General features: G+C 40.0%; 1 protein-coding gene across 20 annotated transcripts in view; it reads right to left on the reverse strand.

Moving 5' to 3' along the window:
* LOC115571000 (calcium-activated potassium channel subunit alpha-1) overlaps positions 1–25458 on the reverse strand; it is a 97051-nt gene that overhangs the window by 17067 nt on the left and 54526 nt on the right. For 8 of the 20 annotated variants that reach the window (XR_003981859.1, XM_030399958.1, XM_030399947.1 and 5 more), the window contains exons 7-22: positions 24544–24619; positions 24279–24449; positions 22398–22489; positions 18758–18868; positions 18540–18645; positions 18352–18434; positions 16900–16969; positions 16639–16794; positions 16309–16418; positions 15690–15758; positions 15093–15179; positions 13163–13239; positions 12296–12304; positions 10776–10949; positions 6358–6390; positions 2307–2400 (exon numbers count right to left, since the gene is read on the reverse strand). Coding sequence is in view for 19 of the 20 variants with exons in the window: in XM_030399958.1 (XP_030255818.1) it covers positions 2307–2400; positions 6358–6390; positions 10776–10949; positions 12296–12304; positions 13163–13239; positions 15093–15179; positions 15690–15758; positions 16309–16418; positions 16639–16794; positions 16900–16969; positions 18352–18434; positions 18540–18645; positions 18758–18868; positions 22398–22489; positions 24279–24449; positions 24544–24619 (1518 nt within the window). In the remaining variant the exon portion in view is untranslated. Of the gene's footprint in view, positions 1–2306; positions 2401–6357; positions 6391–10775; positions 10950–12295; positions 12305–13162; positions 13240–15092; positions 15180–15689; positions 15759–16308; positions 16419–16638; positions 16795–16899; positions 16970–18351; positions 18435–18539; positions 18646–18757; positions 18869–22220; positions 22313–22397; positions 22490–24278; positions 24450–24543; positions 24620–25458 lie in introns of all 20 variants that reach the window. The other 12 variants (XM_030399959.1, XM_030399948.1, XM_030399946.1 and 9 more) reach the window with 7 other exon arrangements.

The following is a 25458-nucleotide window of genomic DNA, read 5'->3' on the forward strand; positions in this document are numbered from 1 at the left end:
ACACCTCGGGTAAATATTTCATCAGAAGTCGAATGTTTCACCACTCACTCAGTGGAGCGCCTGTCACTTCAGTTTGTCCTTGTGGAGATGACTGGTGAGGCAGAGCTCTGCCAGGATAGCTATCGCTCACTGTCAGCCATGACGGCCTGTCACTATCCTGCACTGCCAATTGCCTCAGCGGTGCTGTAGCAGACATGACGTGTATGTCACAGCGCGGCCCGATGTGACCGAACGCGTTGTGACATCCCACAATTAGATGTGTCTTATGACCCATCAAGGAGCCTGTGGAAATGGTGTTAATTTCAGTAAGGTCGTCTTAGCTAAGTTCCAGACAGGACGCGTTGGTTTGCTGATGCGTCTGGAAACAGGAGACAGTTCTGCATCCACAGCTGATTGCTTTCTTCTTTTGAGCGGTTCGTTTCATTTGCACGAGCATGAGCAGAGTCTGTGAGTGTCATCTCTGTGAGCGCACTTCTAAACATTGAAAATGATCAGCAGCATAATTCACTGCTTTAGTAGTAAAGATGACACGTTTGACAAGGCTTCACACGTCATGACCGCGAAACATAAAGCCAGGTGTCTTCTGGAGGAGTGAACTGACAGCTGAGAGAGACATAAAGTAGAAGCTAAACATGCATATTATGCAAATGTTCTATTTCAGCATCGCTGCACTAGCTGACTGTAACAGTGCACAAGCAGGACGGGCGAAGTCTTTGAAAATCCTCCCCATCATGCAAACTGACAAAGGCTTGCTCTTCAAAACCCACAGCCAATCTGTTGATCATTACTTATTTACAAAGGCCTTGAGGCCGCAGGTCCTGTAAAAACACATTTGATATAGTATACACCAAAATGTTTTTTTTCTCAGCTTGTTGCAATGAAATATCCCTTAGGCTACCGCAGCGAATCCCTCTCCAGCGTGCCTGCTGCCTACACGCTGGATGAAATAACACATCTACCTGTATTGTGGGGTGTATTAGCATGACAAGTAGATGGATTGGTTCGGCGGGCTGATATTTAGCTGATGGCTATAGCATTTGAAAAGCCTGGGTTTGTTACCCAAGAGTCTGGAAATCACCCGGAGCGATTCAACTTTGACTCCACTTTGAACCAAATCAAACAATCAAACAAGGGCGAACGCCCACCTGAAAAAACAGAGGCCACAGATCAAAAGGAAAACGCTAAATTATGCGAATAAACACTCCTTTTAGATCTGTTGCTGAGCCATTTTTATAACCACTGCACAGTTGCTGTATGGAATGGCGTAGTATTAAACAATACAGACATTTGTGGATTTAATTTCTAAATGTCAAATGAATAGCAGCCATATTAGCAACTGGAGCAAAAGTCATCTGTCAGTTTTAATTCAATTCCAACTGTACAATTCCACTTTGTCTACGTCAGGCTACAGGACTTCCATGTTGCCTTGCTTCCTTATAACATGCCACTTAATGACAATGACTATTACTATTATCATCCCCGTAATGGCCTCGTGTTGAATAACAGTGTTATCTCCAGTCAAAATCAATAAGCGCCGATTTAATTTCATGGGACAAGATAAAAGCAAGGTAGCATTTGAATTCGGCTTTCATTGTGATGATACATATCATCTGTGGCCCTACGCGCTGAAAAGAGCTCAGAGGGATCCAACAATAGATGAATAGCCTTGGGCTATCTATCCTTTAGAGTCTCTCTGACTAGCTGCTGCTGTCATTAGTGCCAGGCCTGTTTAAGAGCTGCAGTCTGTGGTTGTCACTAGGAACCTCGTGGCAAAGAGCACTTCTGCAAGTCTGACATGTTTGCCATGAAAACACGAGCACACTAACATTTTCTTTAAGATGTTATCTATTATACAAACCGTCGAGTCTGACCAATGCTGGATCTTTGAGGCTGATAACAGTATCAGTGCTGGAGGATTCTGATACATCCAATAACAATATGTCAGCAGGTATTTGTTTTTATATATATAAACCCATTAAAAACAATGAGAAGGAGCCTTAAAGGTCCAGTAATCAATATTTATGTACTAACAATAGATTAGATGGTGAAATTAATGGTTTGTGTTGATGAATTGACAATTAACATGCCATTTTAGCGTCTTTGTGCTTACCACAAAAGTCGAGTCAGGACAAAGTTATCGACTAGCTAGTGAACAGGATGGAGAATTAAGTGGCCAAAGAGTCAGATATTTCTCTCAAAATAGCAGGTGGAGACCAAATATTGAGCTAAAAGGAGAATGAACATGAACCTTGCTGTACACTAACTCAGCACACAGTAAAGTTTAATAGTCATCATAATCATCCTACCTCATTATCTTGGGTGACGAGTTTGGAGAATTTCTCATGCCTCCGTTACGTTGCTTTTTTTTAGGCGATAACGCCGACTGTTGGTCCTCTTCAACTGCAACAAAAGGCAACGGTATGAGGGAGCGAATTATCATGAGACAAGAATAAAAAATTCCAACAATCTGTGGCAGCAAGAGAACAAAAGCACAGCACAACTTGAAGTCAGTGAATTCAAAGAGATTACACGGTTACAGAGAAACAGAGTGGAAAAGAGAGGGTTGGGTGGACAAAATGGAGCTGACGGGGACACTTCAACTTGTGTGCTGTACAATGATGACAGGATGCAGTTAGCACGACGTTTTGCATGATTGTGTATGAAGATGCAAACATGCAGAAGTGCCATCATCAACCATCATGCCATCGGGGTTTAATTCACCACACCCTAATCCAGAGAATTGGTTTAATCCACATGTCGACAAGTTAATAATTTAGATGATGTAGTACCACAAATACATCAGAGGTTATTGCGTTTCTCTAATTTTTCAGTCCCTTGTTAGTACAAACCTAGACTTGGATGGCTCCTCTTTTTGGCCGTGCTAATCACTCACGTTCTCATTTAATTAAAGCAATAACCTAAAAACATCAAGCATCCAACATTATAAATAAGGCTGCTTCGGTGCCAATACTGAATCCAGTCTGGATTGCTGGTCTTTCTTCATCTTGGAAGTGATGCCCTTGGCTCATATAATTAGCTCGGTCCTCGTGCCAGAGTGATTTATGTACAGCTGAGATGCCCCTTGGACATTGTCTTTATCGCTACACGAAAAACTGTACAGAGCTCCTCATCGGGAACGAATTACAAGTTTCGCCCTCGAGTCAAGTAATCAGGGAAATATTTTCACGAGCTAATATCACAGTTGAGGAAAAACTACTGCTGGTAAAATAAACACAGGCAGCAAGAAATCTGTTTTAGCTAATTTAACAGTCATTGTTTATAGCCGGAATAGCGCGTTACAGGTCGTGGAAAGTATTACTTTTAAGATGGTTCGGGCTGAATCTAAAAGCCGTCAAGAACATTAATAGAGTCTCTGGGATCATGCTCCTCTGCAGAAACACGGGATTTCAAGAGCTGCTAGCATGTCCAAGAGTGACACCATAATGGAAAGCACGGGGGGCTTCCAGTGGAGAGGGATGCTCCAACACACTGGCCCTTCACATCTCGCTCGGCCTGTTCAATATTTAATGTTTCACAGCTGACAGCTGCACACACTGGGTCATTAGTAAGGAATGCTACACATGCAACCACTCCAGCCTGGCAAGCACATGCTTTGGTTGTGCTGTTGTTGAGTTCAGGCCTGCCAAACACGCCAAAGGGGAGGAGGGGGGGCCCTTACAGTGCCTGTGACTGAGTGTGGCGTTATTGGAGTGACTGGGGTGGTATCTGTATTTCACCGGAAGGCTACGTGCCCGCTGGAGCCGGCTGGACTCTTCTGACACCCCTGGTAGCCGCCCTGCCTGGCCAAGGTCCCCAGAGCCCCTGAAGCTCAGGGGCAGCAGACTTCCCTTGCGGTTGTTTACTAGCGGGACCGACACAGCGGCAGACCCCCTATAGACCCCGCCGGCCGAGTTGTGGTTCAGTTTGGCTGACTTGTATTGATAAGCTGACGACTGGATTATGGAGCCGTCGTTTACTGCTAAATGAAGAGGAACCAGGATCAGAATCTGTTCAATTGCAAGTTAATGGATTCTTTGTTTTTTTTTCACCTTAATCACAACAAAAAAACGTTTTCCCCCTCACTTTAGCGGTATCTAGAGATGTAGCCAGCGTTGGTCTTATGTTTGGAGGTTTCGAGTTTGCAGCCAAATTGCCCAAATAAATGTTTGCGATGTACAGTGCATTTGCTGGAAATCATAGATATGTTCAAACTGTTTTAGCTGACTGCAGAACGGATTTCCACGAAACTTGGATGGACAATGGGTCAATGGAATTTTTTCTCACTTTCTAACGTTCCAAAGTAGGGCGTTATTTTGCTAGTTTCATACTAGTTTCTTTAGGTTCAGATTTAAGTTTTTTGTGACACAGCTGTTCTTATGCTGTGGTTAGGTTTCAGCACATAAACAACTTGGTTAGGATGAGGGAATGATTACTATTCTTTGGCTTAAAGGATCTGTTTTTGTCACATCCAACATGGCTGCAGATGTCTCAATGGCTTGTTAAAAACAACTGAAGTCAAAATTATCAAGTGATTCAAAAAACATTTTTTTTAGGTTACATTTTCACTGGTAACAAAAATTCTTTGTTAGGGTTAAGAAAAGGGCTTTTTTTCACTTTAATCACCTGATTTTTGTCACCAGAACCACGGCTAGAGATTGTCCTGAGGTCCCCTTAAAACCATCCAGTAGAGAAACGCTTGCAAATGCTGAAATGCCGTGGTTACTTGCAAGTGCTTTCACTCTCAGAAATGTTGATTGAACAGTGGTCACTGGCTTGGAAGCCTTTTAACGTAGTTTTAACTCCACCAATGGACATAATTCAAACTTTCTAAGACATTTATTATAGAAATGTCAATATGGTACATATGACACGTATGAATTTGAACATATCTGTGGTTTGCACAAAGGTGAACTGCTAACATTTTAACCTGCCGACTGGGCTGGAGCTAGCGTTCTGAGATGTCTGCCTGCATCCCAGTACAACAAAGATGCAACACATCAACACATTACTACTGTTGAGTTTTTCAAATGGAATTTTTGATGCCGTGAGCCACACAAACACAATCCGAACCATCTCCAGTGCGTTGGGTGGAGGCAGAAATCTCAGAGACAGATATTTCAAAACATGGGTACATTAAACTGAAACTATCTGCATGAGTAGATACCACAAGGGGTAAGTTATAAAATGTTTGCTTTGTGGTTCGAGGTGAAGTGACCCTTTAAGCCTTCACATTAACCTCAAGATAGGATCTGATTTAAACTGACTTCCATAAGACCTGCAGTGTGTTTGTTAATAAAACATCTTGTGACTCTTATCATAATTAAAGCATAATCGCTGGTTTTCGGGGGTAATTCTTTCTGGCACAAGAATGCTAATAGCTGAATAATTAAAAAAGCTCATTTCTATTAAACACCACTTAACCACTTGGTATAGCCACCAATGAAATGTTGGATTTGACATTCGCTTTGATATTTATAATAAACATGAATTAATAAATATGCTTTCAGGTGTTCCCAGCGATTGTTATGCCATAAGAACAAGGAGGTGACAGTGTGAATTAGCAAGCACTAGCTGCTGCACGCTGCTTATGCCTTATGAGGTAGGAGTGAGTCAGTATCCACTCGACTATTTGAAATGTGAAAGCTTACAGCTTCACCAGAGGTAAAGCTGGTAAAGATAACATGATAAAACAGACAAAAGGAAGCAAAGGAATAGTGTTCCCCTCACTCCAAAAAATGGCTAGGAGCAAAAAGTGTAGAATAGAGATGATTATTTCAACAGTCAGCTGTCTAGCAGATTATCCTCTCTGCTCCAGACCTCCACTATTCATCTGCCCCATGTCAAACATGCACAGCACTTCTCCAGGACAACGCGTTGTGGCAGATTTGCTGCCTATCACAGATCCCGTTGAAGTAGACGAGCAGCGTGATTCTCACACGAGAACTGTAAAAATATCAGGTTTTTTCTTTTTACGCTTCCTGTCTGAATCTCTATCATAAATTCTTGTGTAGATTTATTCTAAATGTTTATATGTTGTATTCTCAGCTGTACCCTGGATTAATTCCTCCCCCACACACAGTGAGGCAGCAGCACCATCTACTGCTGGGCTGTAACTGATACCCAACACAAACCACTCAGAAACAATTCCCCCCCCCCCCCCCCCCCCCCCCCCCCCCAATGCTTTGCATATAAAATATAATGATGGATGATGATAGACTTGGACAGAGCGATGAGCAGCAAACAGTAAAAACAGTGAAAGCGGGTTAGAGGCAGCTTGAGTGGCGATGGCTGATGATGCACGAGTGGAAGGGTTAGAATGAAAATCACAAAACAGAGAGAATGGAAATCAAAACTTACTTGATTTGATATATCCATTATAGCTATTTTTAGCTGAGAAAAATGCAGAGACAGATGAGAGGTTACAGGGGAGAACAGGCTGTAATGTAAGCAAATTATAAATGACAACTGAAGGCTGAGGGTTTTTTTCTCTTAAAGGCACTTTAACAAAAGGGCGGTGCCTTGAAGACAACATTGACAAAGCAATGGGAAATAAAACACGAGTCAGTTACAAACATGATTGAGCTTGGTAAGCTTGAACAGATGATCACTGTCAGTGTTTGGAGGCAGTCACCTGCTGAATATCAACAGTCATGTTTGAGGTGTTAGAGTAAGCACTCATTCTGTGATTTGCAAGTCAAAAGACGTTTATATATGTCGAGGTTAAACCTTAGGTTTATTAATGCAAGGTTATTTTTTTTATTTTTTTTTTTAAAGGGACAGCACACAATAAAGAGTTATCGCACCAGAGTTAGCCAGCAGCTCATTTGCTTCTGTTGTTCCCGGGCAGGTAAACAAAAAAAACACAGAACAGCAGGTACACTAGCATAAAACAGCACCACACATAAAAGTTCATCAGTATGAAAAAAGTAGGATCAGGGCTCCATTATAGATTAATCTGCTGATTATTTGCTGAAATAACTGATTAATCTTTTGGTCAATAAAATGTGAGGAAACAGTGAAAAATGCCCCAAAGTTTGTGTCTTCAAATAGCAAAAAAATAAGAGAGAGACACAAACCCAAAAAAAACCCAAAAAAGACAAACATCAAATCATCACAATTGAGAAGATCAACCTCAGGGATATTTGGTAAAAATAAAGAATAAACGCTGATTCTGTTAACAGACATTTAATGTATTGGCTAATCATTCCAGATCTCTTAAAGGTGCAATATGTAAGATTTACCCGGCTGTCTGATTCATATTATGAACAAACAAATGTTAACTTAGCTCATCTAGCTAACTTATGTGCTGCTAACTGTAGATGCCATTAGCTAGTTAGCTCAGTTAGCTCAGTTAGCTGTGCTTTAGTGGTGCAGACATGGAGCTCAGAGCATTAGGGGAGTGTTCATGCTTACACTGCTAGGATACAAGCTTCAGACAGAACGGGCTGGGGCTAGCTGGCTAGCATGCTAACTTCAGTATATATCCCTGCAACACAATACATCATAGTTGCCAACTCTCCCGATTCACGCGGGAGACTCCCGATTTTTAACCCTATCTCCCTCGATCTCCCGGTCAGTAATTTCTCCCGTTAATCTCCCGATTTTACAGTAAAGGAAACAAGTAAGATTGTGTCCCTATATTTGTTGCAGTATCTGGCAACCCTGGCCTGCCTGTGTGGATGAGCAGGTGTGTGATTGTTCCTGATAAATCCCGCAATCCGGCTTTTCCGACCTGAAAATGAGGCTCTCGTGAATCATGCAAATCTGTTTTTCTTTTTTTTTGGGGGGGGGGGGGGGCGTTGCGCAAGGCACGGTCGGTCGGGTGGGTATTGATAAACATAATGACATTTGATTTTGATGATGACGTGATTTTTGTCGGTTTAATATCACGAGCGAATGGGGATTGCACACAGTGAAAGCACCACACCCCAAGTTATCTTGAAATCGATTATTATTTTCATTACTGCTATTTGTACCATTGAATTTGAGTGACTGAAATCCTCGTCATCCTATTCAAAGGCTGCAACAGGCGACTCATCGAACCGGGGTGAAATTAGTTTCAGTTTGGATATTCTGTGGATATCGGGTCCACCTGAGACTTTACTGAGGTTCTCCCAGTGTCAGCAGCAGGAGGACGGTCAGCTCACCTCTCAGAGCCTCGCGCTGAATCACTGAGACTGATTTAGGGACCGTCATTAAATTACTTAGCATAAATAAATTAATACAAAATAACTGCTGTTTTTTAGAATATCTTTCATGTCATGTGACCCAGTGACTCCAAACCAGCTGCAGATTGTATCAGTAAACTGGACGAGTAAGACACCTATTGTTATTGTATTTTAGTGCTTCCTCTATTTAATATGAATATTAATATGCAGAAATTATGATGAATTATTATGATAAATATTATGAATTATTTCTCAATAGCTTCCATGGCATGTGGCTCACTGACTTCTGAAATGCTCAGGATGTTAACATATTTTCAAGCAGCAATGTCAGCTTCTACACTATTTTGTCTCATGTCTTAGATTCTGATTCTGAAATTCTGAAAATGATTTTCTTTTCAAAAATCTCACGAGTAGGTGAGATTTAAAGGGTCGTTTTTAAATTTTTTTTCCGGGGGGGCATGCCCCCAGACTCCCCTAGTGTTGCTAGGTTATCAACTCAGAGCGCAGCTGCTATAAAAAAAATTAGGGGAAACACTATTCTAAGAAATTTGTGTGGTTTAAAATACAAGGCAAGAAATTATGACAAATAAATCGCACACCTGGCGAAGGAACCTTGTGACTTGGGCCGATACACCGATGAAAAAAATCTCCCTATTTTTCACAACCCAATGTTGGCAAGTATGATACATAGATGTCATGATGTTGAAATTTCAAATTTTTTTACATTCTGTTGATCATTTTAGTTCATTTTAAAATGTTTTCAACTAGAAATTTTACATATTGCACCCTTAGGTTAAATTACTTGACTATATGTCAATGTGAAGCCAATCCTTACAGCTGTGCACATAAAACTATAGTCATTACATTTATTTTTTACCAAATTCAGCGGTGTTTTAATATAACTAGATGTTTTTTTATGCTTACTATGTAGACCTGCAGCTAAATGTATCAAGACTCACAACATGTGACAATACTGCTCTTAACTCAGTAGTGTTATGTTTTTATTTTCCCATTCCGACTAAACCTGCACGGATACATGGAACTTTCTGTGAGTCACTTTTTGGAGCCGTGAGACCCACACATGCTCATTAGTACCTTATTTCAACCCCTTGCTTATAATAAAGGTCATGCATTGAGCTTAAGGCAGGACAGTGACAGCAATGTTCAAGCAGGGACCTTGCTGGTCCTGGCATCTGTCGCCTGCAATCGGAGGGCGCGAGCAGAGTCACAGGACTAACAGGCTAGCATCTGTCCCACAACGAGAGAGGAGGAGAGGGGCAGGGGCACTCGGCTGCCTGGTGGTTAGGAACTGTCAGGCTGAGTTTCATGACAACCGGTAGCACTCCAAAAATGAAAATGCAAACATAATTTTCATGTCAGGCCGTATAAGGCCTCGCTCGGCGCATCTCCCGCACCGTGTCGACAGCAACTCCGGAGCTCTGCTCGAGCTTGAGCTTTAGCTTAGCCAGGGCGATGCTCACAGCACACAACCCTGGAAGATGCGTTGAGGGGTGGAAATGCCCGGAGACGTTCAACTATACACAGAATGGTCTTTGATCAAGAAACATTCACTAAAACCGTGTGACAGTCGACAATGTTTTCCAGCAAATTGTATCAACGCTCCACGAACTCGAGACACATTCTTCATGCCTTCTGAGATACATCAGTGCAATTTAACATGCCCTCTGGCTTTAAAGGGGAATCGCACTTGAATTAAGAATTTATATGCAGCTGGAATTCAATACAATCCTGCTCTTTACAATTGTGTTCTGTTTGTCTTATTGTACAATTCAATCAATATTGTGAAACTCAAAACTCAAAAAACCCAGAGCTTCTCTTGTGGCACTGATTTGTGTTCTGAATATGTTTTTAATATTTTTACTTCTAGTGGGTGGTTCAAACGTTTGATCTTAATTTAATAAAACCAGTACATTAACCTCAATATATAATGCTACACTCTGAAAATCCCCCTCAGGTGCTCTCAAAACCAACCTTTTTTAATTAATTATCAGCGTTTACACACGGGAATATCTCAAATCCTATCCAGTTCATCTGTTTCTGGAGGGCACGGCGTTGAAATATTTGGATTAAATGAATGTTATTCGGGGTTATTCTTGATATGAAGTTACCCTCTCCAGTGACATCATAGTAACTCAAATGTTTCTTTTAAAGAACCGCATGTGAATTCTCCACCAAGATTCCCAAGTTTGAGCGTGCATCGAGAGGTTCGCGTGGCGGGGATGCACAGCTGTACATTTTTCATGGCTTCGGCTTTAATTCCTCGGAAAATATGTTGGCGAGGTCACTGGAGGGGGAGAGAATTCACACTGTGCAAAAAAATTTAGCATCGGTGACCCCTTGATCTAATTTAAAACTACAGGTCAATTTGAATTCACATTCTCTGACAAAACACCAGCAAAACAGTATACCGGCATGCTTCACGACAGTTAAAAGTCACCTCCACAAGGCAAAGCAACATCTATATCCATGATAGTAACAACACAGCTGCGAGAGCAAGACGGCACACACACTAAAGACACACTTGCAAGGTTAAACACAGTGCCTGTTACGAAACACTGAAGAGCACATGTCATGGCGACAACTTACAGGCACGTAAAGTGGCTGAGCAATCATTAACAGAGACAGCAGAGAGTGGGATGTCGCGTTGAGGGAAGTCCATGTTACAACGCACATTAACTGGCATGCAAGAGCAGTCCCGCTCTGAGCGGCGGCAATCAAAACAACATGCCAGTCTCATTTTCTTGTAGGCGGACGTCTTGGCTACAGTCACGGGTTCAGACGAGAGGAGAGGAAGAGCAGGTTAATGTCGAGGGTCGTTTCTGGAGGAAGAGTGGACAAAGGCAAGACAGGGCACAGAGGAAGGCTGCTGCTGGGATGCACAAGATCAAACTTTGTCCTGACAGCGTGCAAATGTCAGATTACGAATTTTGTTTTTTGATTTTTTTTTTTTGGGGGGGGGGGGGTCATTTCTGGGACGAGCGGGGAAATATCACAAGTTCCTAAAGTCATGTGGGGATTTGCGGTAAAAATGCGACACAGTTGGGGATGGTGGGTAGGTCATGTACTTTTCTTTTTAGCAGCAGATGCAACAATGATTCCCTTCAGTTCCCTCTAGACTTCCTGACTTCCCCCTCTACCTTTCACCTCAACATGGCCCCTACAAGCTTAGTGCGTTGTCCTCTATGTGATGACACAAGATCAGAGACATGTTTTACAATTTCCTCTTAAAGGTCCAATTTGCAAGAAAGTAGATTTTTGATTTTGTTCCCAAACTTGTCAAATGGGGATGGCGGCTGACCTGACTTACAATGTTCTTACAAATTGGACCTTAGATCGTGCTCGGAACATCTTTCATCAAGCGGTATCAGATTCCAGCTGAGAAGTAAAACTCTAGGACAAGATGGCAGAAATTTCTCAGACAAAAGGTCAAAGCAAACGTGATCGTGTCTCACATCGAACCGTTTCCTGGATCTGTACAGTAAGGACAAAAGTTCTGCTTGTGTGAAACGGTATTAGACCATAAATCCAACACAACAGCGTCATTTGTCAGATCAAACAGATGTGCTCAGAGAAACTGCGCAGTCATGTCAGTGAATCACATCCTTTCGGCAAGTGTGTGTCAAAACCATTCAAATAAAATGTGCCTTGTTTCTCTTCCTGGTGGCCTTCTAAACTGTGCTCCTCTTGCAGGGATGTTGTGTTAATCAAAGAGCCCTGGGGACATCTGGTGGTGATCTGGGGTACAACAGACTCAACCAGGCATGACTATAATGTCTGTTAATATTACTTTAGAGATGCTGTAATAACTGCACTTTTCCAACCAAATGTTTGGGTATTGCATGCACAAGTGTTTATCCTCGTGTCTCTGTGTCTTGTCCCAAAAGTGTTAGCGTTTTATGACAGTAATAGAAACATTTTTTGTTGAATATTTTCCTCGACTTTTAAAAGCGACGTGCACATGACAAACGAGGGGGGGAGGGGGGAATCCAGGCAGCATAAACCATCGTACATGCAACATTTACAGTAACATTCAAACAAGTTGCTTCACTCGGGGGGGGGGGTAGCAGGCTGCGTTTTCGGAGGGGAAATGAATCCACATTACTCACAATATATCACTATAGAGTGAATTTTTTTTTTAAGGAAAGTGTGTCAAGTTCCCAAGCAGCAGGAAGAGAATACATCAAATGTTCAGATTAGCTGCGACTGTTAAGACAATGCAAACTGTGTTAAATCAGCGACAAAGTGACCATGATGTTTTTAAAGTCTAGGACCATACACTCCACCCTGGAACCTGTGGTGTTAACAGTCTCTCTGAACGCCTGTTAACATCACAAAGTAATCAATTAACTGTATCAACCCAGACAACTGTTATACAAAAGAAAACATCCATACAGGCAAATGGACAAAATGCACATTTAAACTGTTCACAGGTGGTAGGTAGCTTTGTTTCTTGCTTCCCTGTCTATCTTTAATGGGATGTTATAAAAGCTCCACAGTTCTCTCTATCATCTGAGGAAAAGATAGAAATAAAGACTACTTGAAGAATCTGTTCACCTAAATTACACACTGATATTCAAGAGAAGATTATCTCAAAACCTCAGCACGTAAGAACAAAACTTTCTGCCAGTGGAAAGCTTTGTTTTGTAATTTTGGTGAACTGACCCTTTAATGAGAGCAAGTATTTATGTCAAACAGAGGTCCAGATATGTAGTTTGACAAGCGAAACTTGGAGTGAACCTTTGCTGTGGAAAGTAATCCGATGACCTTTGTTTCCTGCGAAAGTTACAAGGTTTCAAGAAATGAATAATTAACGCGGGAACTAAGTGGTTTGGACACGTAGCTATGTAGGTCATGTAAATACGCCATTGCTTACACTAGACTTATGCTAACTCGGTGCTGTTTCATTTCATGCTGTGAAGAAAAAAAGGTGAATGAGTCAAATTAACGCAGTCGATGTTTAACATGTCACTTACATTTCTTGCAACCACATTTCTTTATCCTTTTGGGATCAGTAATGTCGTCATGGCAGGCTTTACAGTAAAAGAGCGCCCTGTGGAAGAAAAAACAATAATAACTGAAATCATGCTGAAACAAAGCAGTTGTAGACATTTAATCATGGTCTGCAACAAGTAGTTCCAGTTTCAGTATTTAGTGACTCTCAAAGATAAAACATTAAATTGAGGCACAGAGATGCATCAGGTTGATTAAACATATTTAATCCCCTGCTAGACAAGCATTTGAAACATTCGTCAGTACCATATCAAAAATGGGGTGAGCATTACTTTGGAAGCCAAGTATTAATGTCAAATGATGTTTTTACCATTAATAATCAGGCCCTACACTGGATATCAGGCTCTACTGCGCTGTACCAGCAACAGGACTGTTCATTGTTCCAGTGGACTTGTTGTGAAAGCCCAAACGTATAAAAAATGTACAATTTAGGGTTGCCAAATAATTTGAAGTCGGAACAATGGCATGGCAAACCAGCGACACAATTCTATAACACTGATCTAATGTACCTTTAAATTCTACCCTCGCCCAAGTAAAGAGCAGGTATAAGCTAACAGCTAACATAATCTAATAACTTCATAGCTAATGTTAAACTATGTCTAGCACTGGCAGCATGTGACCTGACCTACCAAACAATTCTCCTCAGCTACTTCATAAGCAACAAAGCACACACTATCTATATAAACAACAGCTAAAATCCTTCCGCTAACATTAGCTAACTCACAACAACAAACTAGCAATGTGTTATGCTATATCTAGCATGATGCAAGCACTAGGGGTGGGCGGATCGATCCAAATATCGATAGTATCGATACCAAGGTGAGTATTGGTATCAGATCGATACTAGCGTGATGAGATCGATATTTTTGTTGTACTTTCTCTTCTATAAATTCAGCAAAGCATTCGTATTTCTTCAGAGTTTGTGTGAGCGCAGCGCCCCTCTTCACTTCTCTCACTCAGGTTCACTGTAACTGGAACTCAAAAATATATACTTATATTGATAAAGAGCCTACCTCAAACCTGAAGTTTGAATATGGCAGAATATAATAACACTTTTGTGTATCTGTTGAAGGAACATCAGTATTTCTATTTAGGCTACATGCAGATAGGTTATAGATTTAATTAAGTTAAATATAATTTTCTTATTTGGCTAAAATCTTTGTCTTGTGTTTTATCGTTATCATAATCATGGTCAACTAATTAAAGGCAAAAGTACTAAATCACTCAATGTTCAGGAATTTTCAGGTAAAAAGTATCAGTATCGGTATCGGTATTGGTATCGGCAATACTGGCCCTGTAATTACTTGGTATTAGATCGATACCACAATTTGCAGTATCGCCCACCCCTAGCAAGCACTGGCAGCACATGGCCTAACCCACCAAACAAACCAAATAAGTTTCCTCAGCTACTCCACCCCAGCAAACAACCAAGACTCTATCTTTATCATCACCAGCTAACATCATTAGCTAACGACATGTTTGATTAAAACAATGACATGATTGGATAACTAGCATACTGTAAGCATTGGCTTATCTGACCCACCAAACCAACCACAAGCAAGATTTCTCAGCTTCACCATCAACAGTCCGATCTAGCATGTATTCTTTTTTTAGGAAATACAAAATGTTTCTTTTATTATTTTGAAAGAAATACAAATACTTGCACCAACATCAGCACTGAGGGAATAAACTAATGCAACCGTCCCTTAATTTGTTTTCATCCTAGTGAAGTTATCTTCAGCCATTTTCCTCACATTTTAAAACCCATTTGGAATAAAGTGGGTAGAGATTCTGTACACAATGTCTAAAGGCTCAGAGCTGAAAAAAGAAAAAATAAAACAGCATGACTTTACTTTTAGACACCATTTAATCTAGAGGCCCATTTATTATTACCTCTTTACTTCTTTGGCATCGCTGGCAATGAAAAAGCCCAAGGTCCCCTCCTGCATTTTCACGTGGTTTCCAGGATTTATCAGGGTGCTGTGAGGATTTATAGAGCAAAGATGTCACAGCGGAAAAGTTATATCACAGAATTTGCAAGGCTTTGCACTAATCACTGGCAGTGGCACATGCTGGCAGGATTAGTTTTTTCACAACTCATTTGGCAGGATAGCCCTCTGTTTATTAAATTAAGTTGATGAAAGCAGATTGTAGTGACACTTCAAAAAGGTATAAAAATGAGCATCAAAAAAACATTAAAACAAAGCCTGAGCTGTGCCCAAACAAAGCAGCCACCTACTCCTTTATTAATTTGTCAGGATGTTATCAGAGACGCCTGTGATGTCTGTAAACAAACCAATTTAGACACCAGTTTAGCACTTTGTGTCGGGCACCGTGTGTTTGCAGTCAAACAAGAAGAGTGGATTCAAAGTAGCTTCATCACTGAAAGCAAACACCGAGAGCAAACACACCTGCGTATTTAACGTTTTTTTTTTTGCATCCATGAATTTTAATGATCTCGACAATCCACTTGCGAGCAGATCCACTCACCTGCTCTCCCTTTGATCAGACTTGTACTCTATGGCGATGAGCAGCAGCTTCAGCTTCACATAGCAGAGTCTGGAAATAGAGAATAACAATGTAATTAGATCTCATGTGTGCTAAATGTTTTAGCGTTTCTGAATATCATCTTATCTTGGAGTGGCTCTCTTCTAGTTTGAGGTTTGATCTGGACTTTTGAGGCGGAGCAGCCCTTTATGCTAGTTGTTGTTTTCATGGGGGGATTCATCTAAAGTGAGGTTTTGTTTCTCATTGCTCTTGCCTAGTTTCTACTTTGTTCTATTCTTATTTTATACACATTCAATTATTAATTGCCTCCAAGGTTTTCTATCTATCTGTTCTTACTCTTTCCTTGAGCATCTGTAATATCCAAATCTCATAAATGGTTCTTAAATGTAAGGAAGCCACAGAGCAGCTGTGGTTGCCTGTTTTTGTAATTCCCATTATTTTGAGTTCACAGTTGCAAATTATTATTAAGTGGCTTTTGCGAAATGCCACAAAGCGCAAGTTTCTTGAATCAATGAAACACACACAAAAGTAACACAGAAGACAATAGAAGACAAACACGAAGCACAACGTTTGATTCAAAAAGGTATCTCAGTGCACTTACTCGCAAATTACAGGGAAGGACAAGCCCACAAAGGCACTCGACAGGTACTCGGTGTACATCTCATTGGCTACTCCCTCCAGGTAGTACTTCTGCCACGTGTCCTCCTCAATCTACAACAGAGATTTATCACAGAAAGCTTCTTTTATTTAAAAAAGAACTGAACACATAAAAAACTAAATAATGCAAGTTTCACTTCCTCCACCCACTCACCAGATGCTACAAATGGGCCTCATCTGGGAGACTCATTATTATCTATTCAGACTACTCAGCCAACTTTACTTTTGTACTTAATCCAGTGAGCGCAGATGGATGAATCATAGCTATGGCTACCTTGATGAAGGACCTCATGGAGAAAAGGTTGGCCAGCATGGTGGAGAGGCCCTGAGCCAGGCAGCTCTGGGCGATGAAGCCAAGCTTGAGCTCCGCAAGACAAATGGCGTCATCTCCCTCCTTCCAGGTCCAGCTCGGGATGTTCAAAAGGTGGGCCTGAAGGCAAGAAAAACAAAAAGTTGGACAAATACAAACTGTACAGAGAAGAGACGGAGCAATAAATCTTTCAAAACCCGGGTAAAAGTAACAGATTACACCAACCTTATTGTGGTACTGCAACATCTGAGTGATTATTCTGATCTTTGGATGGTAGTTCTTGATTGATATTACTCTGATGCATGAAAAGAAAGACAAAGCAAAATCCTAGTTGAACTCTCCAGGTACTTTTATATCATTCACTAACATATAAACTCCTTATAATAAGGATCATTTGCAGTTTGCCGTATCCCTTCAGTGGAAGAAAATGTGCCGTGTTGTAGCTGATTCATGTTTCCTCTCCTCTCTCGAATTCTTGATAATCCTCCAAAAAGGAGAAGTGAGCACCAGGAGCTTGTACATGCTGAGAGCCTGTCTGTTTGCAGCGAGAGCCAGCAGCTCCGACATGCTCGCTTACACTCACAGTTCACCTCCAGGAGGAAAGTGGGAACTGATATCAAACCCTGGCAGTCACTTTCAGTAGTGTGATTATTTGGTAACATTTTCGTATATATCCCATCCTATTATGTCCGGGCTTCCAAACACCTGTCAGTACAACGTGGAGGACGTGCTGTTGCAGAGTTTTGCGGTTTAAAAGCTACCACGTTGTTTTACACAAGATGACCAGTGAAGTGTGCATTCGATTCGTTCCCTGCAAACTTCACTTTCACGATTTTTCCTAGAATAAAATATTGAATCACGGCACAAAGGAAGGGCGGCTGCGATTTTGCAACCAAAACAGGAAAAGGCGTCGGAATAACTGTGGAAGAACCCCTCTGACGGAGTAGGGCAAGACGGGGAAGTAGAGGTAGAGGAGTGATAGAAACAGAGGTAACTTCACTGGATGGAGAGCTCCATTGTTGCATCGAAGTCTGTTCAACACCATCTGATATGTGTTTCACCTCACAAGACCACCAGATCCCAAATCTGTTCTGAAAGGTCTTTTACTCCCACTTCCTAGCCACTTGACATTCCCTCAAAATCCATTAAACAAGTGTGAATCCTCCGTCTGAATTTGTCCCAGAGCTTTTATCAATAACTACAACGAAATCAATCATGAGATGGTCACAGGATAAACACCTGCGAAGCTGCTGTTCTTGAGCTATGGCTTGAGAAAACATGTCATGTCACAGTTAAGTTGACCTTCGATCTTTTGGATATAAAATGTCATCACCTCATCGTTTCATCTTATTAGACATTTATGAAAATGTAATTTGTCACTAATTAGAATTATAATATAACGTATTGAGAAATGGCCAAAAATGTGTTTTGTGATGTCACAGTTTGACCTTTGACATCCAAAATTTAATCGGTTCAATTTTGAGTTCAAGAGGACATTTGTACCAAATTTGAGGAATTTCCCTCAAGGCCTTCTGGAGATATAGCATCCAACATCCCACAACAAAACACAACATAACATGAAATAACAGAACGCCTCCAGCAGCTCACCGGTACCGAAGCGTAGAAGAAAACAGAACAGACAATCTCGTATACCTCTGACAAGCTGCTTTGGTTTACCTCATGATGTTGGATGCATCCTCGGCGTCAGGGTCAGCACAGTATTTGTTGGCTAAAATCAAACAGGCATCAGCTGATTCAATCTGAAAAAAACAATAACACACACACAGCAGACAGATCAGTCAGCAACCTGAAGTAAACACTATATAGACGCCACAACAGCGGTGGAAATACTATCTGTGAGCTACCTTCACTCGGGCCAGGTCATGTGGATTTAGGACAGACCCTTGGTAAAACTCCACCTGGGTGAAGTGTCGCTTGAACAAGGCTTCCAGCTCAAGATTAGGGGAAATACTGAGAGAAAAAGAAAAAGAGAAACTCTTAAATCAGAGGAGGAACACGATTTCTAATCTCCCAAGGAGACGATTAGTTTTTCTTGAGAAATGAAATGCTGTTTTGTACTTACTTATGGAGAAAAACAATTTCTACATTGACATCATCCCTGTCCTTGTGTAGGAAGTCTTTTAGAAAGTTGGACACACTCTCAAGTGTAATATGACCACAGACCACGATGTGCCTGGAAAAACGAGGTGCAGAATAATAATGAAACTAAAAAGCAGTCGAAGAAAAAGTCAACAACAAAACACAGACACACTCACACACACACACATACATACACACACACACATACACACTGTTGTTTTATCTTCACCTTTGTCCTGAAATCGAAAGGTAAATCTGAGATGAGGGACGATGGACATGAAAAGTAATCAGCAACGTTGTATTTAGGTGATTGATTCAAAATCCGTGTGGAAATATTAAAAACTGTTGTGTTGACGTTCCTGTCGTGACGATTGAGGACGGACTGAGAGGGTCAGAGAGCAACGTGGATTTCAGTATCAGATTATAAAGGATCAGAGTTTACTGAGATGGAGATTATAAAATCAGCTCACAGTCTCGCTCGATTACCACATATCACAGATCCTTTATGTACGGAACCCCATTTACGTTTATTTCTATATGCTTATATTCTATCATATATTATTAATTACTTAGAAAATAATTTCAGATGTGATTATTTGTGCTGCAGTGATTCTTTCTGGCTTGAATTTACAGTAAATGTGTCAAAATTGTTGGTATTTTTTTAAATGTTAAAGTTTTCAAATGAAAGTGTTAAAAGGATGTTATGTTATGACAATAATGAAACTCATAATTACAGGTAGACAAAAAGAAGAAAACAGATGGAAAATAATGATGCTATTAATGCTATCCAGCTGAGACAATAGCTAAAGTAGTACATAACAAATTAATGTATTAATGTTTAAAAGGTAGGGAGCCAAAATCAATCATACAGGAATAAAAATGCTAATGTTGCTAAATGTTTACAGATAATTAAAAATAAAGACAAAATAATGAATACAAAACTGTACAAAACACAGAAATCACTTAAAAGCTCTAATTGTGAGTTTTCTACAAACCAACAAAAGAAGCACTGATTTGGTTTAAGAAAAGTTTCCAAAAACCAAGTCAGACTTCTTGAAGTGAACGACCACAAGTACCAAAAAGCATGCTACAAGGAGCCGTGTTTTGTTTGTTGGAGGCATCCAGCAGAATCTCACTGTCTTTAGAAACAGCTGAAAAAGCTTGGGACACAAAAGTGTATACGTTAAAGGGATAGTTTGACATTTTGGGAAATACACTTTTTGCTTTTCTTGCCACCAGTGAGTTGAGAAAATTGATACCTCTTTCATATCTGTGTGTTAAGTACATAGCTGGAGCCAGGAGGTGATTAACTTACCTTTTTCAGGCTAACCTTGTGCTATACAGGGACAAATATGTACGCTCTCCAGCACCCTCTGATGCTAACTAATTAAGACATATCTTGTTTTGTTTTGTTTTTTATTTCATACACAACAAAGAAAGTAAAAACAAAAAGTTCTATTTTCATCAGGAATTACTTTACATGCTAAGCTAAGCTAAGCTAATCACCTCCTGGCTCTAGACTTATCGTACAGTCATGAATGGTATCAATCCTCTTGTCTGACTTTGGCCGAGAAAGTGAATATATTACACAAAATGTCAAACTATTCCTGGTAAGCTCAAGATTTTATTTAGTCCTGAGGGTGTAGGTCAGACTGAAGATAAAGGCCAAGAATATTCAGAAGCGAAGCGTAGACAAGCAGCAAGTTTTTCAAGAATAGAAAAACAAAAATCCCTCAAAAATCAGCATGAAGCAAGCAATGGCGTTACAGGACTGGATGTATGAGTTTGATCATTTCATCGAAATTAACTCAGGTAACCGTAAGTTTATCAAGTTTATCATTTTATCATGGCTTTATTGTTTTCTTGAAGGCTCTCTCTTAAAATATAATTATTCTGTAACTATTGTTTTATCAGAAATGAGTCACACTCATATGAAAACATTATTATTATTATTATTATTATTTATTTAATACCCTTCAAGATAACACACACACAAACTGATGTAGCTCTACTGCATACTGCACAGAGTTAATTAGTTAGTGGTAGGCCTCACGATCAGTCCGTACTTGTACGTATTTGATTTTATCCGGTATACAAATTTGAGTTTGGGTGGGTGCGCAGGGAGATGGGTGAACAAAACTGTGAATGACTGAAAACACTCGATTTGCAAACACAATATTGGCACAAACGTACATCAACAATAAGCAGCGTAATTACAAGTAAGACACCATGAAACATGTGGGATTTTCTCTCAGTGCATCACGAGAATATGTGTAATATAAACTGTGATAAAACGATGATTTGTGTTTTGATTACATCTGTTGTATATCTGTGCTTTTTAGTTTTGTTACAACATGGATACACGTTATTTGTTAAAATTGTATTACAAGGAAACCACTAACATAGCTCTGGTCAACGTATAACCACCACTGTGAATAAAACGAGATGTTGCATTTCAACTGACATAACTGAGTCAAGTCATTGCAAAATGTTTCAGTATTTACCATTATGTCACTTTTAGGCCACAGCTGTTCAGTAAGAGCAAGATTACAGATGTTTTAGTTTTAAGCTAGCCTTTGTCACCAGTTGAGTAAGAAGAAGCAAGCTAAAGATAACCTGATCATGTGTTAAGCTGACCAAAACACACTTTAAACTAGACGAGGACTCTACACAGCCTCTTTCTTTATTAGCTTATCATAGTTTATTTCTGTTGACCGATCAAGGAGACAATATTTCCTTTTGGATGGATGGATTATAACAGTTTTTATCACAGGGACAGATGAGAGAGAAAATCCTACATGTGTCAAACTCTAAGCATGACAATACTGTATGTACATGAACTACACCACAAAAATATCTGTCTTATCAAGTCGCTTCTGTCTGTTTTTGAGCACTCAGTGTGCTATTTTCTCAAAACAAGTGAAAACATGGCTGATGGCAAGTTTCAAAATGCCCCAATTGGAACTGAATCAGGCTAAAAATAATTCCTGAAATATTTTTTTTCTTCAACACACTGACAGTTAAACTTCTGAAAATATTTGAAACAAGTTCAACTGCACTACCAGATTATTTTCACTTTTTGTTCTGAGAGAAAAAAAACAAAACATTGTAGGACTCAGTAACAGACACAAGTCACTTGTTGAGACGGGGGGTTTTTTTGCAGTGTAAAAGCAGATTTTCGTCCGTGACGAGCAGCGATGACAGCCTGCACACATATAAAAGCAGCAGCAGTACAGTACAGTAAACTCTACACATTAATCATGGCCAAGTTCTTCAGTCACAGTGTGACTTTAGTGCTGACTGAGATCATTACATCTCATGTTAAAGTTTCATTACGTCTACTTAAGCAAGAATCAGGGTGTGTCACCTCTTTATGAGAGGGCCACTTGAGTCACACAAAACCACACCATTATAAAGTTTGCTGTTTTGTCATTTGTTTGACTTACTTTCTGCCTCTGGTCGAGTTATAACTCCCTCCATATTTCTTCCGATTAAGGATGAGAGCAGCAATTTCTGGCACGTAGCGAGCAAACATGGCCTACATGCATGAAAAAGAAAAAGAAAAGGGCATGCAGCGAAGGTTCTACTGCGGCGGAGGCAGTAGAGCCTCCTTGAATACTTACTTTCTCCCATTAACCGCACTATAGGAACCACCATATTTCTTGCGGTTTCCTATTAACTCTATGATTTCAGGGACGTAGCTTGCAAACATGGCCTAAGGAGAAGATAGGAGACAGAAGAAGAGTCTAAAAAAAGGAAAGGCAACCAAGAGCAGGTCCTCTATTTTGACTCTAAAGAAAAGTCTGAGAGACGAACACTAGTGGAGAAGTATTAATATCTATTTGTTAACAGGAAAAAGAAGAAAGAGAATTAAAAAATTAATCATCTACGACTGAATGTAGCCTGAAGTTATATCACAGTTACATTCCAAATAGTACTGTAGTATGAAAATGAAAAAGGAAATTATAAGGCCAATATTTACGGATATTGGAAGAATAAAGGAGAAAAATGACAGCTGATGAGCGGTATGTCAATCTGTGACAGAAAATTAAAAAATTATAGAAATTAAGAAAAAGCCTTATGTGCCATGTTTCGTCCAACAAACACACATGTCAGGTTGATTTGGATAGCGTGGCAAAATGGATGGCGGACACTGACATGACTCTAAGACTCTACACTAAACTCTCCCCCGCCTGTTTTTGTGTCAGGGCTTGGACTCTTATTCAAAATGCCACCACGTATTTGTCTGATATTACAGTTTCCCAAACTTCGCTAACTAGCCAATGGCAGCTTGCTACCGTTAGCAGCAGGTAGCGGCTAGCCTACTTTAGCAGCAGCTTAAACTGTCTAAACCACTGTGGTACTTATTTCTTGACACCAATCTGGCCTTATATAACATTTAATGAAATCTTCTGGACTTTAATTCAAAATGCCACAAAGTATTTCTCTGATATTACAGTTTGCAAACTTGGCTAACTAGCCAATGGAAGCTTGCTACCGTTAGCAGCAGGAAGCGGTTAGCCTACTTTAGGAGCAGGTAAAACTTTCTAAATCACTGTGGTACTTATTTCTTGTCGACAAACTGGCCTTATAACATTTAATGAAATCTTCTGGACTTAAATTCAAAATGCTGCAACGTATTTGTCTGATGTTACCATTACAATAAGTACGCTAGCCCCTATAGCTAACCAAGCTAACTAGTCAACAGCTTCCTACTGTTAGCAGCAGGAAGCAGCCAATAGCATAACAGCCAATGTCCAAACCAACCACGCATGACAGGTTACTGAATATTTACACATAAAGCTACATATGCTTTTTAAGTTTGACATAACTGACACAGTGTTTGGAATAATTTTTGCATTTTGGATTATATATAGATATTCTATAAACTGAAGTTCAAGTAGTCAGATGTTTTTTTGTTTGTTTTTGGAATTTAGGGAGAAAATATCAGTGTAGAAAAATATCGGTGTACGTGTCGATGAGGCCTGAGAATATACTTAGTCATATTCTTATTCTTCTTGTGCAATTCAATCACCATTATGCCTTTTAATATTTGTGCAGCAGCCGAAATTCTGTCGCTACATCCATCCAGCCAGGCTTTAATAAATCATTCCAGTCTCATTGTGTTTGTTGGAAAGAGGGAGGGGGCTGGGAGGGGGCGGGAGGGTGGAGCCACCTGAAACCGTATCACTTGTACAGTTAATAACAAATGCAAAAAAAACTTCTTAATTATTTCTACATGTCATTCACAAATTAATAAATTAACAGAAACAAAACGTCAGCATCGTGCCTGAATAAATGCTGCGATACTGTAAACAACTCGTACAATACATGACATGCAACGTACTGTGGTGACGTGAGGAGCCACAGAAACACCTAAACAACAGGTGAAGGGCGTCCTGAGCTGACAGCATCCCGGCGTGTGTTTATAACACCTGGCGGGCTGCGATGACTGGTTGCATGGAGGATTTAAAGCAGGAATGAGTAATAAGAGAGATTTTTACCAAACCACCGAGGATGAAGAAGACCATGAACAGGCGGCCCAGGGTGGTTTTCGCGTACACGTCTCCGTAGCCGACAGTGGACATAGTGACCATGAGTAAGTAGACACATTCCCAGTAGGAAAGTGCCTGGGAATTTTGGAAGTTTTCCCAAGGATCCCCTGAGTTTTCCACCTGGAACAGAAGTTGAGATTTGTACAACAAGAATCTTCTTTGACAATAAAAAATCAATGTACTTAATAATTTTTTACGGCTCCCGTTAACTTACCAAATGGATGAAGCCCGCTGCCGTCAGCCATGTGCTTATGAAGATTGAACACAGGTTCACCAGCTTTATCGAGTTGCTGTTAACAAAGAGAACACATATTATGAATTATCGAGTGTTTGTTACAGTGTTATCACAATAGAGTACAGTAGAGACGCAACGATTGATCTATTAATCAATTAGATATCGACAATTGTCAGAATTTCAGTAAATGTAAATACTGTCTGTTTTCTTTGCTCCTCTATGACAAAAAAACATCTTTCACACTTTTTCTGACATTAAATAGAACGCATAAGCTCTAAAAATAAAAAAAATACTGGAAGTTTTAAGATTATGATTGATGTTTTATACTGCGTTCAGTCATGACGTGAGCGAGAGCATCGCGTTGAAACTGTTAAAAAAAATAATAAAACCTGATCTTTTTCAATCTGAGTTTGATTCATAAAGCATCCTTAAAGTCCTTAAAGCTGCCGCAGTTTATTTAATTTCAATACACTGTATTATGCCGGTAAGCCATTGAAAGATTTAGTAACATATGGCACAAATTTGCCATTTCTATTCATATTTCTACTCAATTTCTACAAAAAAATACTATTTTGTCTCATGAAATTAAAGAATGTGATTCATATAAATGCATTCTGTAAGCAAAGGTCTTATGTATGTTGGATTTACACATGTGAAATGTATTTGTAGAGACTTTGTTTTGTCTTTATCTGTGAGCAGCTGTGTTTATATCTGCGGGACAATAAAGTCTAAATCATCGTCATTCTTGAAATAATAAAGAAAGCATTCTAATGTGGACCTCTGCTCTCTCCTACTTTTTGTCTTACTGTCTTCACCTTCATCTCAATGAAAGAAAGAGCGAGCGAGCGAGGAGATTATTGCAAAGTGTTTTGTCGCTCTGTAAGCTCTTCCTGA

This window comes from Sparus aurata, chromosome 20 (genome assembly GCF_900880675.1).
Source record: "Sparus aurata chromosome 20, fSpaAur1.1, whole genome shotgun sequence".
In the NCBI taxonomy this organism is placed as follows: domain Eukaryota; kingdom Metazoa; phylum Chordata; class Actinopteri; order Spariformes; family Sparidae; genus Sparus; species Sparus aurata.